The 15,910-nt window shown below is 41.1% G+C and overlaps 1 protein-coding gene across 1 annotated transcript; it reads right to left on the reverse strand.

The window, feature by feature from the left end:
* Window positions 1-1,064: 1,064 nt before the first annotated feature.
* Mefv (MEFV innate immunity regulator, pyrin) lies at window positions 1,065-14,603 on the reverse strand. The gene is made up of 10 exons (XM_013141632.2): window positions 14,233-14,603; window positions 11,151-11,876; window positions 9,129-9,475; window positions 8,593-8,688; window positions 5,284-5,514; window positions 4,837-4,859; window positions 4,069-4,184; window positions 3,856-3,888; window positions 3,481-3,513; window positions 1,065-3,327 (listed from the first exon to the last, which is right to left on the reverse strand). The coding sequence occupies exons 1-10, from the start codon at window positions 14,507-14,509 to the stop codon at window positions 2,774-2,776; spliced, it is 2,436 nt and encodes an 811-aa protein (XP_012997086.1). The 5' UTR covers window positions 14,510-14,603; the 3' UTR covers window positions 1,065-2,773.
* Between the last annotated feature and the right edge of the window lie 1,307 nt (window positions 14,604-15,910).

A 15,910-nucleotide genomic window follows, 5' to 3' on the forward strand; every position in this document is an offset into this window, starting at 1 on the left:
GATGGTGGTAATATTTGAACACATAATGAATATACTAAAAATCACTAGATTTTGTGCTCTAAAGGGGTAAATTATACATTTAAAAGATTAGCAGGTAGAAAAACTCCATCTGATGGATACGAATGTTTACTATTTTTGAATGTTTACTATTTTACTAATTTATGAAGAGCTACAAACCACTAAGTTCAGCATCTAGATTCCAAATAGTAGTCAAAGAAACTGTAGTATTTCTATAGAATGAAGTGAAAAAAAAAAAGGATGAAGTGAAAAGCAAAAATTCACATGGAAAAATTTACAGCCTCACACATAATGAACTAAAGTCAAGGTATAACCTCATTATATCCCTATTAAGACTTTTAAAGTAACATATATTTACTTGGGCGTAAAATATCTTAACCTTTTTGAAGGATAGTGTAACAACCTATAGCTAATATTAGCTAATATTTCAGGAATTACAGGAGACAAATATGTATACTTCAGGGTGGTGGAACACATACTCAGGGCAGCTTTTGGAAAGCTTATCAGTAAGGAGAACTGTGAGTAACAAATTCCCAACCACAGGAAACAGCTAAATAATAGGGCACATGAAGTTTGTTAGCATGTGGATTCCATATGTGGAATAAAGGTCTATGAAGAAAGCAAAACATGTTGGTGCATGCTATGACTGTAACTATGGAGAACTTGGGAGTCCCGGCTAGACTCTAGTAGCAAACACAAAAGACAAGTTGGGATAGGAGGAATTTAAACTTCATTTGATCCCCATAATAAACATAATCATATACTACCAATGTACTGATTTTTCAAATCTCCGTTTGATTTTCTTTTCTGCTTTTATTTTGAGGGCACAGTGGTCTTGCTATGTTACCCAGACTGCCCTTGAAGTGGGTTCAAGTGATTCTCCTACCTCAGCATCCCAAATAGCTGGGAGTATAGGCATGCTTTTCTTCTCTTCTCTTCTTCTCTTTAATGGGAATGTCATGAGACATTCATGAAGTAAAACACTTAGTGTTCCACAAACCCATAAAATTTTCTGATAAAAACTAAGACAGAACTCTTGGACTGTGTATTCATTGCTTTTCTTTTTCTTTTTAACTTTATTTAAGGAGAAAAAGAAAAAAAAGCAGAAAAAGGATACAAGTTATACAGAATTTCAGAAAAAATAAACAGTAGGAATTCATTAGTTAATAGATTACATATTGTCATCTTAGAAATAGTTGTTCAAGTTACAAAATTAAAGCATATAAAGTGGACATTCAAACAGTGAGACTGCAAACAGTTCTGGTTCAATGATCCAACAAAAGTCAGTAATATGGTTATCTATCTTATACACTTAAATATACATGCAGTTATGTCCTTTAGAGCACTTTCTTTTGCTCTCTTTTCTACAATGACAATTACACATTTTGGGTTTTATTACTCCCACAGTTCTTACTACTTTTTTTTGAAGAGAGTAAAACCAAATGTGACATAACAGAACAGAGTCAGTCAAATCAAAAGGATGGACATAATACATAATGTAAAAACAAAATATAAGGTGATTGACAATGGTTACCATAATGCCTCTTGCTATCTTAAAAAGAATTGCCTATATCATCAGTTATAATAAAATTGAACAAAACAGTAAAGAACTAAACCAATAAAACCAAAACATTGGAGACATTACAGGTCTTCAAAAGAAGATAATAGCCAACCAGAATGGGCGTTACAATGAATCTTATTGTCTTCACAGTTGTGGCCTATACTTTCGAACTTGGTACTATCAAGCAAAATAGAATAGAGGAAAATCAGTCAAAAGAAGATGGTGAGAGCAATACAGGGTTTCAAATAAAATTAATATAGGAAATCAAAGTGGGTTACTATAATATATCCTGCTATTTTTTATTTATTTTTCCCTTAATTAAAAGGATAAAAATAAAAAAGTAAATAATAAAAAAAGGAGATTGAGATAAAAGAGGGCATAACAACAAAACAGCACAGGTCAAAACATAACCATTTAAGCAAAATAGTGTTTCACCACAAGATATCCCAACATAAAAGTAGTTACTATAGTGTCTCTTTCCTTGAAATCTTTGAGTATAACTTCGTATACTGTAGCATCAAACATATCAAGACAATGTAAAACCATTCAAGAGAATGAAAGTATTACAGGGTGTTTAGAATTAACTAACAGAAAATGAACAATGGTTTGTGTTATGTTCATTGCTTTTCCATGATATCAACTCAGTTTCTTTTCCTACATAGTAGGAAAATGAAACTCCCCAGTGATAAAAAGTGACAAATTATGATCAGATTTTCTGATTGATTTATTTGTGAGGCCCAGTTAATATCCTTGAGAATCACAATTTATTAATGCGGACATATAAATACTTTTGTAACAATCCCGTATACTTGCATTTTATCTAGGTTTCCTATGTCCTCAAAATAGGCAGACAGAGGGAATACAGAAGGGAGAATGAGAGCAGCGTGTTCTGCTTCCAGAGGATCTGAGAGTGCTAATTCATACTAGGACTTATTACACAACGTCCATGTACTTCCTCCTGTGAAATCCACTGCGTGTTATCAATGTATGTTTTATCTTCACTGCCAATATCTGTATAGCTACCTTACCTCTGCTATGGTTTGATAAACTTCTTGGCACTGAAACTGTTTTCTTGTTCATTGGCTTCCCCTATGGCAGCAGCAGGCTCACAGTAGATATGCAACTAGTAACTGCTGAGTGCCTGAACACAAGATACAAGGCCAGGAGATGGCATGGAGGCACAGTGTTGGGTGTTCAGTGAGGTGCCTTGCTATTCACTGCACAGACGGTCAGAGGATCCAGGTTCTTCCCTCCATCATGTGTTCCAGGGCTGAAGATAGGCTGAAGGGGTCCAGGGGAAGAGAAGCTGGTAAATGTATAGATGTGGGATCTGGCTGTCACATTGTAAAAGGAAATGTGTCCAATCTTCCAGTCCAGGAAGATGCCCACACGTTTCGGGGGCTCACTCATGCGAAGGTGGGTTGGAGGAACGGTAGATGCCTGGTATTCATTTGGCTTCATCATCATGACCACCCAGTAGCCATTCTCTGGTGACAGAGTCACGCTTCCTTTTCTGCTTGTGGATGCGTGGCATATTCCCAGGACCCACGCTGTCTTGTTTCCAACCTCCACTTCCCAGTAATGGCAGCCAGAGAAAAATCTAGGGGAGCCCAGGGTAAAGATGCAGCTGTCGAATCTTTCTGGGCTGTCAGGCAGCCTGTCCCATCTGCCTCCAAGTCTCACACTCTTCATATCATCAGAAAAGACAAGGTTTGGATGGGCAGTTGCTGGATCCAGGAACACTCTAACTGGAAAGAGAATTAGAATACTTATCTAGGATTTCATGGATAACATCCTGCTGCTAGGGTTCACCTACCTCCAGGAAACAGGACAGACCTGTTTTTCTAGATTGTAGTGGGACCTCACAAGCCAAGACTACTAGTCTTGATCCGGGCACTTACCAGCATGTGCTTGAGCACTAGTCAGTTCTTGAACTACAGAGAGAAAAAAAGAGTGATGAGAAGAAAAGGTCCTGGACATTCCCATACAGAGGATCTAAATTACACTATCCTGCAACAAGGAAAGACAAAGATCCCCCTGCTTAGGGCCCACCTCCTAGGCTCGGCCTCCATGCCAGCCATCCCCACATTAGTGACTGTGGCTGCCAGAGAGGCAAGTATGAAAAGACTATGCAATTCTGTGGACCCTGCCATGACCTTCCTCCTGCCTTTTCTCCAGATGTTTGTCTCTCTTCTAAAACAACTCCCTGAAATCAACTGCATAAGTGACTGTCACAATAATTCCTGGTCAGTGTACACTTCTGCCACCCTACTCACCATTGAATGTTTCCATTTCAGAACGCAAAGTATCTACAAAGGGGGAAAGAGAATAGAGGATCAAGTTAGGTCTGGCTAGGAAAAAATCAAAGAGAAGCTGAAGGCATGGTCATAAAGGACTTGGGAGGTAAAAAGGGAAGCAAATGTGATCTGGGCTCCACAAACCCCATGGGGAAAGTGAGCAACTGCCCATCCTTCCCCGAGCCCACCTACCTGAGAAGTATTTCATACTCTTCTCCACAATCTCTGATTTCTGGTGCAGCAGGTGGATCTTATCTTTCACTTCTGGAGGAGTAGTCCATGGCTCAGGGACAGTCATTATCTTGGTCCTAGAGACAAGAAACTTATCTGGAAGACTGGAGAGAGAGGGTGACCTGAGTCCCCATGAGCTGTAAATGAGTTGCAGTCTCCATGACACACAATCAGGTCAGCCTGGTCTATGCAAAGGAAGGTCCTCACTTTGCATAGCTCAGCGGGGGCTATAGGGAGAACAGAAACCTGGCCAGGATGACCGGAGAGGACATGGTTGTTTTCGGGGACTAGTGGTAGAGCGGTGAAAAGTTAGTTTTAATGCTGCAGGGTTTCCCACAGGAAAGTGAAAAAGTTCTAGAGGTAGATGGCAGACGCCAGATTTGCATAAAGTTCTCCAAATGACTGTTCTACCCCTCTCTTATATTGACTTCTGTCCTTAGTCCAAATATCTCTCCAGAGACTCCTAGAAAGTACTTTTTCCCTGGAGGCCATTGACAGCTCTACAGGGGGAGTTTTCATAAAGTGAAGGTTTCACTTGTGTTTTTCCCAGGCTTCCACCCCATGTTCCCTCCACCCAACCTGGCTAGGTTCCTTTTAACCCTGCACAAATCCAAGAAGCTTCAGGAAATGAGGGGAGTCACAAGTCACAGACACAGCTTCCTCCTAGGACTGTCTCACCCGAATGCCGCCTGCAAGATACTTAAGGGAACACCAGGGACCTCTTTGTACCTGTTCAAGGTGACTCTGATGTCCTAGGAGAGAAAAGAAGGACACTCTCCATTACCAGTCTCCTGGTGGCCAGGCTAATCCTGTCCTCTCCTTGTGGACTTCTGGTCTTTAAGCTTCTCCCTCCCCTTTCCAGGAATTCCAGCCTTGTGGCATCAGGTAGCTGAAATACCTCTCTTGAATTCTAATTCTCATCACTCAGGTGGTACCCCCTGCCAGAGTCTGTTGTAGAACTACACAAGATCCCTACATATCTCTTCTGGTCAATGCCAGAGCCATCCTGATGCTGTACCACCCTGGATCCTCCAGAGACCTCATCAGAAAAGTCTAGGCCCATGAAGCACAGTAGCACACCAAAACCAAGCCCGCACCTAAGCCTCCAGGGCCTTATTCCCTTGCTTCGACAGAGGTGCCCTTGTTTGGGTCATGTCATTGGTCCAGAGCACTCACCTGCATGAGCTCCCATTCCGACTGTCCCTGCTTGGCCTCAAGCTCCCCAATCCGCTCATCAAGGAGGGCTATGTGCTGGGACATCTGGGTGCCATAGGTCTTCTGGACCCGACCAATGGTTTGGCTCAGCTCTTCAAGCCAGGCCAGAAAGACCTGCTCCTGTTGCTTGAGAAACTGACACAGCTGCTCTAGTTGATACTGCACCCTCTGTTTCTGGGTTTCAGTTTGTTTCTGGGAATCATAAGATAGGGAGTAAGTTGCAGGGAGTCTGTGCAGTGGGGGTGGACATGTGTGTCCAGTAAGGCCTCTGAATCCTGGAGGTGGATTAAAGGCAGGTTTCCTCTGCTTCTTGGAGGCCTGGACTCCAGAGCCAAAGGTAGTGTTGTCTGGAACATTTCAGAATAGACAGGATTAGAGATGTTAGCTTTTGGAAGATGCTCTCCAATCTGGGGTTACAGGTTTATTTGTGTTCCCTCCAAAATTCATATGTTGAAGCACTAACCCTTTAGTACCTCAAAAAGTGTTCTTATTTGAACATTACAGTCCAAGCAAGTTTACTTAATTAAGATGATGTGATACTGGGGTAGGACAGGCCTCTAATCTAATATGACTGGTGTCCTTATGAAATAATAACAACATTAAAACACACACACACACGCACGCACACACACACACACTGGCAGAACATGAGCTGGAAAGATACAGAGAAAATGGTCATTAAAGCTGAGAAGGAAGGCAGACCAGATCCTTCCCTCATTTTCAAGAGGAACCAACCCTGCATATACTGGTTTCAGACTTCTGGTCTCTAGAACTGTGAGACGATAAATTTTTGGGTATGATGGCCATAGGAAACTAAGACATCAGGGTTATTTCTCTCCTGTCTTGAAAGCCAGAATGAAGATAGAAAGTGTCCTGGCGTCATAAGTGGCCAAGGCTACAAGTGAACCACCAAACTGTGTCCCAGAATGGTGGCCTCTGTTCACTCCCAAAGTGCTGGTGTGCAGGGGCTTCTTAACATGGCTCTAATGACTCTGGCTCTGAATGGGGACAGTCAGCCTATTTGAATACATGAGTTCGGCTTTGTACTATCATGCAGAGGTCAATCATTGGTTTTCTGTTATCCTCTTTCTCATGGTCCTCAGGAATCTTTTTTTTTTTTTTTTTGAGACAAGTCTTGCTGCAGGGTTTCCCATAGGAGTAAGTGCAGGGAGTCTGTGCAGCGGGGGTGGACATGTGTGTCCAGTGTAGTTCAGATTGGCCTTAAGTTTCCTGTGTAACCCAGGCTGGCCTCAAACTCAAAGTTATCCTCCTATCTCAGCCTCCCAAGTGCTGGGATGGATTATAGGCAAGTACCATCATGTCTGGCTAGGAAGCTTCTTTAGAGAGGTGACATGGTTCCAGAGCACTCATTCCTTCCTCCAAAAGGGAGAGAGATGCTCAGAAGTACAAACGTTAGGCTACTTAAAAGTCTTATTGCTCTGGTTTCCAAACAACAGGACTAACTTATCTTGTTACTCCTCCTTCTCCTCCTCCTCTTCTTGCTCCTCTTTTTCCTCCTCCTCTCCCTTCTTCTCCTCTTCTCTTTTGGTGGTATTGAAGATTAAATCCAGAGCCTTATGCATGCCAGGGAAGTGCCCTACTATTAAGCTGTATCTCCATCCCTCTTTAGTTCTTTTGAACTTCAAATGTCTCCTCATCTTCAGGTGTTCCTATTGGTGATGATGATGATTGTTTTCTTTTTTGAAAAGGATTAGTCAGTTTTCATGTTTAATTTATATTATAAAATGTAACTTTGCTTATGATTAATTTTATGCTAAACATTTTGGGCAAAAAAACCTAATTAAACTAGTTAATCTCAAATGTCCTTCCTAGTACATCTCATCTAGAAACAAAGAATATACAATTGGTCCATTGCCATTATTGTGAGAGTTAAATTGATCAGTTGGTTATAGAAGGGTCTACCAGGTTTCTCCATTATAAATTTACATTATTTTCCCTCTAATTACCTGGAGAATGGTATTCTGAGAATGAACAAATATCCTGTTTTGTAACACTCTTTCTCTAAAAAATTTAGCATCAAGTAATAGTTCCTGCCTGTCAATCATCACACTAGTCTCGGTATAATGGAAGATTTCTAACCCAATCATATTTTTATACTGTTTGTATTAGCTGGCATTCTGTTATAAATAAGAATCCCTGCTCTATTCCCTATAACTAAAAGTATTTTTTTCACTATGGAAAGAAGGAGAAAAAGGAAAGAGAAGGAGCAAAAGGACCCTGTGTTGTGCATTAAGGAAAGGCTGGACCATTGGTCTTTCTGGGTTTTCCAAAACAACCCAGATTCCTGCCTGATCTCCTTAAGGACACTCTGACCTTTGCTCCATCCACAGGCTTCTAGCCATTTGAGATTTATAGGAAGAGATTTTCATTTTCCTACAGTTCAGGAGTGTCCACAAGCCAGACACCTGGGTCACCTTCATTCATTCTTTTGTTATCTTTCCCGTGACCCAGTGAGGCATGGTGAGTACCCTTGACTTCTCAAATTTTGGGAGTCAGAGGTAGACAGGATCCAGCCAATGAAAATGCATTAGACAACTCAAAAAATCTGTAGGATAGGGTCGAGGAAAAGTGGAAGCAACTTAAACATCCAAAAGGCTGGACACCTCCTGCTTGATATATGCCAGTAAAATATGTGGTGTCACAAAATGACCAATTTAAAGGAAATGTTTTCCATTTGAATATTAAGAATCATTATAGTTTTTATATTTAAGAAGATAGTAACTATAAAAACTATAGGGGAACGAGGCATGGTACATGCCTGTAATCTCAGCACTCTGGAAGGCTAAGGCAGGAGGATTAACAGTTTGAGCTGAGCATGGGCCACTTCGTGCCTTACAATGATGTTGTATCAAAATTTAAATTGATGTAGCTTAGTTCTAAGGCCCTAGACTCAATTCTCAGTACTGAAAAAAAGAAGAATTTAAAGACAAAATAGTTTTCCTTCCCTTTTTAAAATCTCTTTCCTTGGTGACAGCCATTGCCTTTGGTCTCTGTGAACTCTTTGATGCTGAGAATAAGAAAATGCACCTGGTTTTCAGTGGTGACTGTCCCTGCTGGGGTAGTCTCCCTCTACTGGGACAAGTTTGGCCTTGGATGCTATTAACTCCCTGTGCCTGAAGAACAGATGACTATCCTTAATGCCCTGTGAACCAGAGCAAAATTTCAGACTCCTACCTGCTTTCAATCCCTTCTTTTCCTTCTGTATGTGTGACAGGGAAAGGACCAGCCACAGCATGCTCCCAACCTTACCAGGAAGTGTGCTGTCTTCATATCCCCCTGTGACCTCTGCTCCTCCCCAGATTTTCTCAGTTCCTTCAGATACTCCAGCTTCTTCTGAATTTGCTCCTGGAGAAAAAACATATTTTAGATGCTTCCGTTAGCTCCTACTTTAGCTACTGACAATTCCAGAGGAAAATACACTTCCAGGAGCAAAGTAGGAGGGTGCTACAATCAAGATCATAAGGAGATGTGTTCAGGAAGAAGGAAGAAGGAAGGATTCTATTATCATGGGAAACAGAGCCAAGAGGTGGTGAGGAGGAGTTCCATTGACCTCCTGGAATCTTCTGGATACAGCCATACCTGAAAGTAGATACCCTTCCCCTGTGAATTTCTGAGCAACAAAAACTCAATTTTCTTTGCTGTCTTGGTTTGTGTTGTGTTTTTTCCATTTATAGCCCAAGAATCCTGGATAGTGCACTCATGGGTCAGAGTGATTGGAGAAATGAAGAAGGTCCAGTGTGTCCAAGTTTGTGGCAGAGAAGATATCCCAGACAGGGAGTATTTACCTTGTAGTCCAAGGCAGCCTCCTCAATGGGGCGTACTTGGTGGCCTTGGTGCTCCTGACTCAGCCTGCAGATGAGGCAGATGAGCTCGCCATGGTCCTCACAAAAGAGCAGCCGTGCCTGTTTCATGTGGCGCTGGCACTGTGGCAGGGCCTGGGGACTCATATCTCCAGAGCTCTTCCTTGCCAATAAGGCCTGGCATTTCAGGAAGCTGGGAAAGCTGTTGCCTGAGGTCTTGGAGTCTCCAGAAGCAACCAGGCAGCTGTCGGAACCATGCACACAGGTACCACCAAGGAGATCCCCTTCCTGGGAGCGGCATTGGGGACATGCAGCCTCATCCTGTGGTCTCCCTGGGGACATGGAAGTAAAAGAAACTCCTGAGTGTCAATTCCAAGATGTTATGAGAAGGAGCCTATGCCATGAGTTCTTAGTTGTATCTGGTTGCTTCTTACGGTTTTCTGTCCTGACTTCCATTCATTGAAGGAGCACACAGGCCACAGGGATCAAAAGCTAAGGGCAGGCCTATTTCTGAGACATGGGATTCTTGGGCATTCATTCTAGGAAAGAGACGCAGGCTTTTCCTACAGAGCCTCTACCTTCCTCCTGCCGAGGCATGGATACAGTGGGTGAAATGAAAAAAGACATCCTGGGGCTGGAGATTTAGCTCAGCGGCATAAGTGCCTGCCTTGCAAGCAGGCAGTCATGAGTTCGATCCCCGGTACCGATAAAAAGGAAAAAGACAAAAAAAAAAAAAAAAAAAAAAAAAAAAAAAAAAAAAAAAAAAAGACATCCTGAACAGCATTTGCTTTGCCACTTAAAACTACCTCTCTCAGATTGATTCTTAGCTCCTGGCAGAATACATATTAAACATCTGGTGCATGTGTTGAATGAAAGAGCAAATGGATCACTGCTCATATCCAAGTTAAAAAAGGCATTAAATGAAAGCAAAGAAAGGGACTTTGTAAGGCTATTGGGTATATCTTGACTTGAAGATGTAACAGTTATGAATAGTTCTACTCAAAGACTATCACAGAAATGACAGGAAACAGAAGAAAAAATAGAAATACATGCAGTCAGTCCTTCTGTCTTCCTAAACTTGCTGCCCCAGGAATTCACATTACACCTGTAAACAAAGCTATTAATAGTTCCCAAGAAGCATTCTCCTCTCCTCCCTTATGACATAATTCATTGCTACCCATATGCCTGCTTCCCAAACTCCTTTGCAGTTAAGAGTGCCCATCTGACCATATTCTAGCCAAAAGAATATAAACAAGGTGTCATGAGCAGCTTCTAGAAACTTCTAGAAACTTTCCCAAAGTAATCTACTTTCTCTATCCTGCATGGTATGAAGATGTCACTATCTATCTTCATTCTGGTATGAAGATGAGATGTCACACTCTGAGATTATGAGTTTAAAAGTAAATTTGGTGGAGCAAAAAAAACAAAAAAACAAAAAAACAAAAAAACAAAAACAAAAAAAAACAGAAGTCTGAGGTTCCAGGCCCATGGATTTGTCCTGGCCCAACTGGGTGTCATTTATGTGAAAGAGGAACAAACTTCTATTGTTTTAACTTCTGAAATATTTGAGTTTCTGTTTCAAACAGAATCATGAGGACTTAATTCCTTAGTAAGAAAGACCCATAATTTTCATGAATGGATGTCTTCCCTACCCAGAGAAAGGCAAACGGTAGATTCTTGGCCTTGTGACATGTTGTTATGGAGTGATCGTGGAAAAGGGATATTTTTTGGGTTTTCATTCTAGGCCCCATGAAGCCATGAAATCTAAAGAAGGACTTCTGAGGGCCCAAGAACAAATTGAACTTTGATGCAACATTTTGTAAGGATGTGCTTACATGTACTTTTTAGGATCTATAGCCAGGATCAGGAGACCTTAGAAGGCACCCAGGTATCCCAGTGATATAAATTCAGGAGGGATAAAAGGAAATTTGGTAGAGGAATTCCAGGCTTCCCTGTCATCAGAAGATGAACGTACTTCTGGATTTGAGGACTTGTGAAACACACTACCTGCGATCTTCCCTTCAGTGTCTGGATGCCCAGTTCCATATTCCTCGGTGGATGCTGTGGATTTTTCGTCTGTAGCCAAACATGCACTGGAAAGTGTGATCTTGAATGCACCCTCCTCCATGACCCCAAAGCGTTCTGCATTCCTGGAGCCATTCTCCAGAGCCACACTAGCCGCTCCTCTGGAGATGGCTGCTGAGTGTACATTTGTATTTCTCATTTCCTCAAGAGATGTCAGAAGAGTTTCTGGATTTGAGGGTTCTTCTTTTTCTGAAGAAATAGTAAATTCAAGACTTTTGGGTCGCTGTTTTCCTGAAGGCAGATATACTTCCGATTTCTTGCAGTCTCTTTTCCCTAGGGCCCCGCTAGAGAGCCCCTGGAGTCTTCCTGCTGAGCTGGCATTTCTTCGAAGCTTGATACTCCGCTGGATCTCCAAGTTTCCAGGCTGCTGCTGGGTGGGCACTGGACTTCTCCTTGCTGGCAGCACTGTGCTCCTACCCAACAGCTTACCCTGGGCATCCAGGCCCTCAGGGCCCTTCGGGTCCCTCCGTTTGCCCAGAGACTTCTTCTGAGGTCCCCTCACTGCCTCAGTCTGGCTGGACAGCAAGCTGACTGCCCCCTCAGCACTTTGTCTCTGTCCATCACCTGCTGGGTCATTTGGTACCTTCAGGCTCTTAGACTTGTTCTCCCCAGAAGATGGTGCCAAAGTGTCCGTACAACTTTCTCGTTCTGTAAAGACAATCAGATGCAAAGACATGAAGCTCTCCCATGCCAATAGACCAGGATTGGGGTGTTGGGGGAGGGGAGAGAGGGACATCCCATTAAGAATTACAGCAGGTAAAGTGTAGACTATCCTGCTCAGTAGCAGTTAATTATGATGAGGTAAGAACATACACATAATTTGCTGTATTTTTCTCAAATAGTACTTCTCAAACTTTTTAAGTAGAAGACCTTGTTTCAATAAGATCTCATTTCAAATAACATAAAATTCTGGTTATTCATGTAAATTTATGTGTGATTGCAGATGTACCACTTTACCTTTTCCCTGATTGATGGGCTTTGAAATTTTTTTATAGTTTTTTATCCTTTTTTTTCTTTCCATTTATCTTTGAATAAAATGGATTTTTAAAAAGACAAGGCAAAATAACAAAACAAATTGCACTTTTTATAAAGTCAATCAGTAAAAAGAATGTTTGATTAACATAAAAAATTTGAAATTAAGGTCTATAATTCTTTCATTTTTCCTTCATTGAATAAACTGAAGAAAATTCTTATACAGAAATAAATGTAAGCTGGGCATGGTGGCTCATGTCTGTAATGCCAGCACTTGAGAGGCTGAGGCAGGAACACTGCTGTGAGTTCAAGGACAAGCCTGGGCAACAAAATGAGTTCATAGTAAGACCCTGAACTTCATAGTAAGACCCTGTCTCAAAGAAGATACTCCATAAAAAAACCCACAAAAGTAAAAAGAAATAAGTATAAATGGTAAAACAAACAAAGAAACAGCTTGCCTGGAAATTTCAGTACACTGTTTCTATTGGGAAATAACAGGAAAGGTTTAATTCCAAGGACATGAAGGACATGAAGGACATGAAGATAAACTGTAATTAGTACCTTCCTTTGTGGTCCAAAAAAGCTAAAAGTAATATTTTGGCAGATGTACCAAAACTGGCTCAAGAACTGATGAGAACCCTTGAAAATATCAAGTTTTACATCATGAAAAAGTAATTTTGAAATTCTACTCATGAAACTCTACTAAGTTCTCTGACTTTCACAGACTACAGTCATTTTATGTTATTTAAACTATTTAGCCTTACAGAAATACCTGAAAAGTATTTTTTGTTATGTATATTTACTTTTATTACTTTATTTTAAAGAGAAAAAATAATGAAATTTCAAAACATGGTAATTAGAGGATAACAATGACTAATACCTTGGTATTATCTTTAAATTAGTTACTTAGGGTACAAGACATCTTCATTTAATTGTCTGAACAATATTAACATAAACATTTACATATGTATATCATAAACATAACATTCTTTTCAAAGAACTAAGAGAAATTAGTAGTATAACTATCGTAACTATCATTTATATACATACATATATTAGCTTCTGACACTAGGAAGATAATATGATGTTTACACATGTCAATATGATTTATTTCACTTATGAATAAGATCTCTAATTGCATCCATTTACCTATAAAAGTCTCAAGTGCATCCTTCTTTATGGCTGAGTAGTACTCTATTGTATACAAATACCACATTTTTTAATTCATTCTTTGGTTGATGGACATTTAGTTTGTTTCCAAGATCTAGTTATTACAAATTGTGCTGCTATAAACATGAGTGCACATATATTGATGTGGTACAATGTTTTTAATTCTTCTAGAAAGATACCCAGAAGGGGAATAACTAGGTCAAATGGGACCACCAATCCTAGTTTTTTGAGGAATCTCTATATTGATTTCCAGAGTGGTTGCACCAGTCTACACTTCTATCAAGAGTGGAGAAGGGGGCTGGGGATTTAGCTCAGCGGCATAAGTGCCTTCCTTGCAAGTGTGCGGTCGTGAGTTTGACCCCTGGTACTGATAAAAAAAAAACAAAAACGAAAAAAAAAAAGAGTGGAGAAGAGTTCCTCTTTACCCACAGCCCTCCAGCTCAGAAATATTTTTCATACAAACAGCAAATAAATACGTAAAAAATATGTTCAACATCACTGTTCATTTGAGAGATGCAAATTAAAACACTGAGATTTCACCTCACCCAGAAAGAATGGCTATTGTCAAGAAATCAACCAATAATATACGTAACAGGAAAGGCATAATTCCAAGGTCTACATAAGGAAATGAAGACTGTCAGACCCTTAGCCTTTTTTAAAAAGCCACTAGGAACCCCAGGGGGCTTTACTAACACCTCTATATGGGCCAGAAAGAGGACCCGGATGTGCTTGACCCAAGCTGCTCAAGTTGTGGTGGATGAGAGACCCTTAACATTTAAACCAGAGAGTTCTAGCCTGAGTATGTCTTCCTCTCCCTCGTCAGCAGACAGCACTGGGCCATGAGGGGACTTGGGCTGCTTACCCTGGCCAGTGGCCCTGTGGAGCTCCTCTGCCAGGAGGCGCTGGTTGATGGACCGCAGGACCTGCAGAGTCAGTTGCACAGCATACTCTTCCCCATAGTGGGTGATCAGCAAGGTAGCCAGTTTCACTGGTCTGGCCATCTGGAGCTGGCCTCGGGGAATCCGGGTGTGCCCCTTCTCCATACCGGTGTTCTGCAGCTTGAACTTGAATTTCTCAAAGTCATACGGTACAAGCTCCTCCAGAGTATTCAGCAGATGGTCGCTAAGGTTCGTGGCCATGGTGCTGACCAGGAGAACCTGGAGCCAGCTCTCTGACTTCTGGCAGGATAAAAAGCCCTCTAACAGGAGCCCACAAGTGAGCAAGCAGCTTGTGAAATCATGGAAAAGGAACAGGAACTAAAGTGGAACTAAGACTAAGGGAAAGGGTGTGTCCAGTGCTCAGGCTGCTACATCCCCTCTTTGTGAATTGAGGAAATTTTCCAGTAGGGAAGACTTTACCTTCCCAACCATGTTCCCAGACCTCTATGCTGAATGGCAGAAAGTGGACCTGGGATTGCAGTTCAGATCTTCCATTCTTTATCCCTTGCTGGTTGAAGGGTTAGCCATGCTAGAGTTCAGCCACCCGGCCAACTGCTTTCCTCCAGACTCTTGGAGCACTTGGAACTTTCAGGGATAATGTCAACAGGTGAGATGAGCAGCAAATATAGCTGCTCACAAGTTGGCCTGTCAAGAAGGCAGGTGAGGCCATTAGAGTACAGTTAGAGGACAAGCACTGTTATCACATCTGTTGATGTTGTTCTAGTCCATTTACAGTTTTTCCAGGAACATAAAGGTCTAAACATAAAATTGATATCCAGGACTATCATCTTGATTTTTCTGTACCTGGAGCTGACTTATCCCTTGCTCCCTGAGAACTAGGGTGCTTTTTTGTGCATCTTTTAAGATCACATGTTCTTGGCATTTGTCAGGTGCTGGAGATGAAAAGCTCCCAGGCTGGTTCCCAGAGGTGGCACCAAAGCTAATGGAAGTTGCATGGAGAGGGGATGGCAACTTTATTACTGGTTTCTGCCCTTCTTCACATTCTGATTTTCATCTTCAATCATTTCAATCTACAAACTTTCAATCTAAAAAGAAGTGGAAAGTACAGCATAATGAATACTTACATATCCTTTACTTAGATCCACCAACTGCTTACATTTTTGCAGTATTTTCTGCTTTACCTCTCTGATGCTTCTTTTTCTCTTAACCATTAGGTAATAAATTGAAAACATCACACATCACTCCACATAGTCTAGATACACAAAATAGTGTCCACGGTGATACTTTAAAGTGGTCATAATATAATTACTACAAATAAATATTACGTTGTTACAATACAATAATTATTCCATAATCAAACTTCACCATGGTCCCAATGATGTCTACTATAGAGTTTATGCTTTTTATTTTCCAACCCAGGGTCTAGAGATTGTGCATTGTTTTTCAGTCCAGTCTATAGTTTCCTTTTATACACAACATTTTCACTTCTTCAAATTTTTCTCTTTAAAGACATAGAAGTTTTTTTTGTTTATTTGTTTCGTTTTTTTTTGTCTTTGTTTTTATTGGTACCAGGGATCGAACTCACGACCGCACACTTGCAAGGAAGGCACTTATGCTGCTGAGCTAAATCCCCAGCCCCAA

The sequence above is a fragment of the Cavia porcellus genome, unplaced genomic scaffold, assembly GCF_034190915.1.
Source record: "Cavia porcellus strain 051 isolate PalLab524CR breed Dunkin Hartley unplaced genomic scaffold, mCavPor4.1 scaffold_16, whole genome shotgun sequence".
Taxonomy (NCBI): Eukaryota; Metazoa; Chordata; class Mammalia; order Rodentia; family Caviidae; genus Cavia; species Cavia porcellus.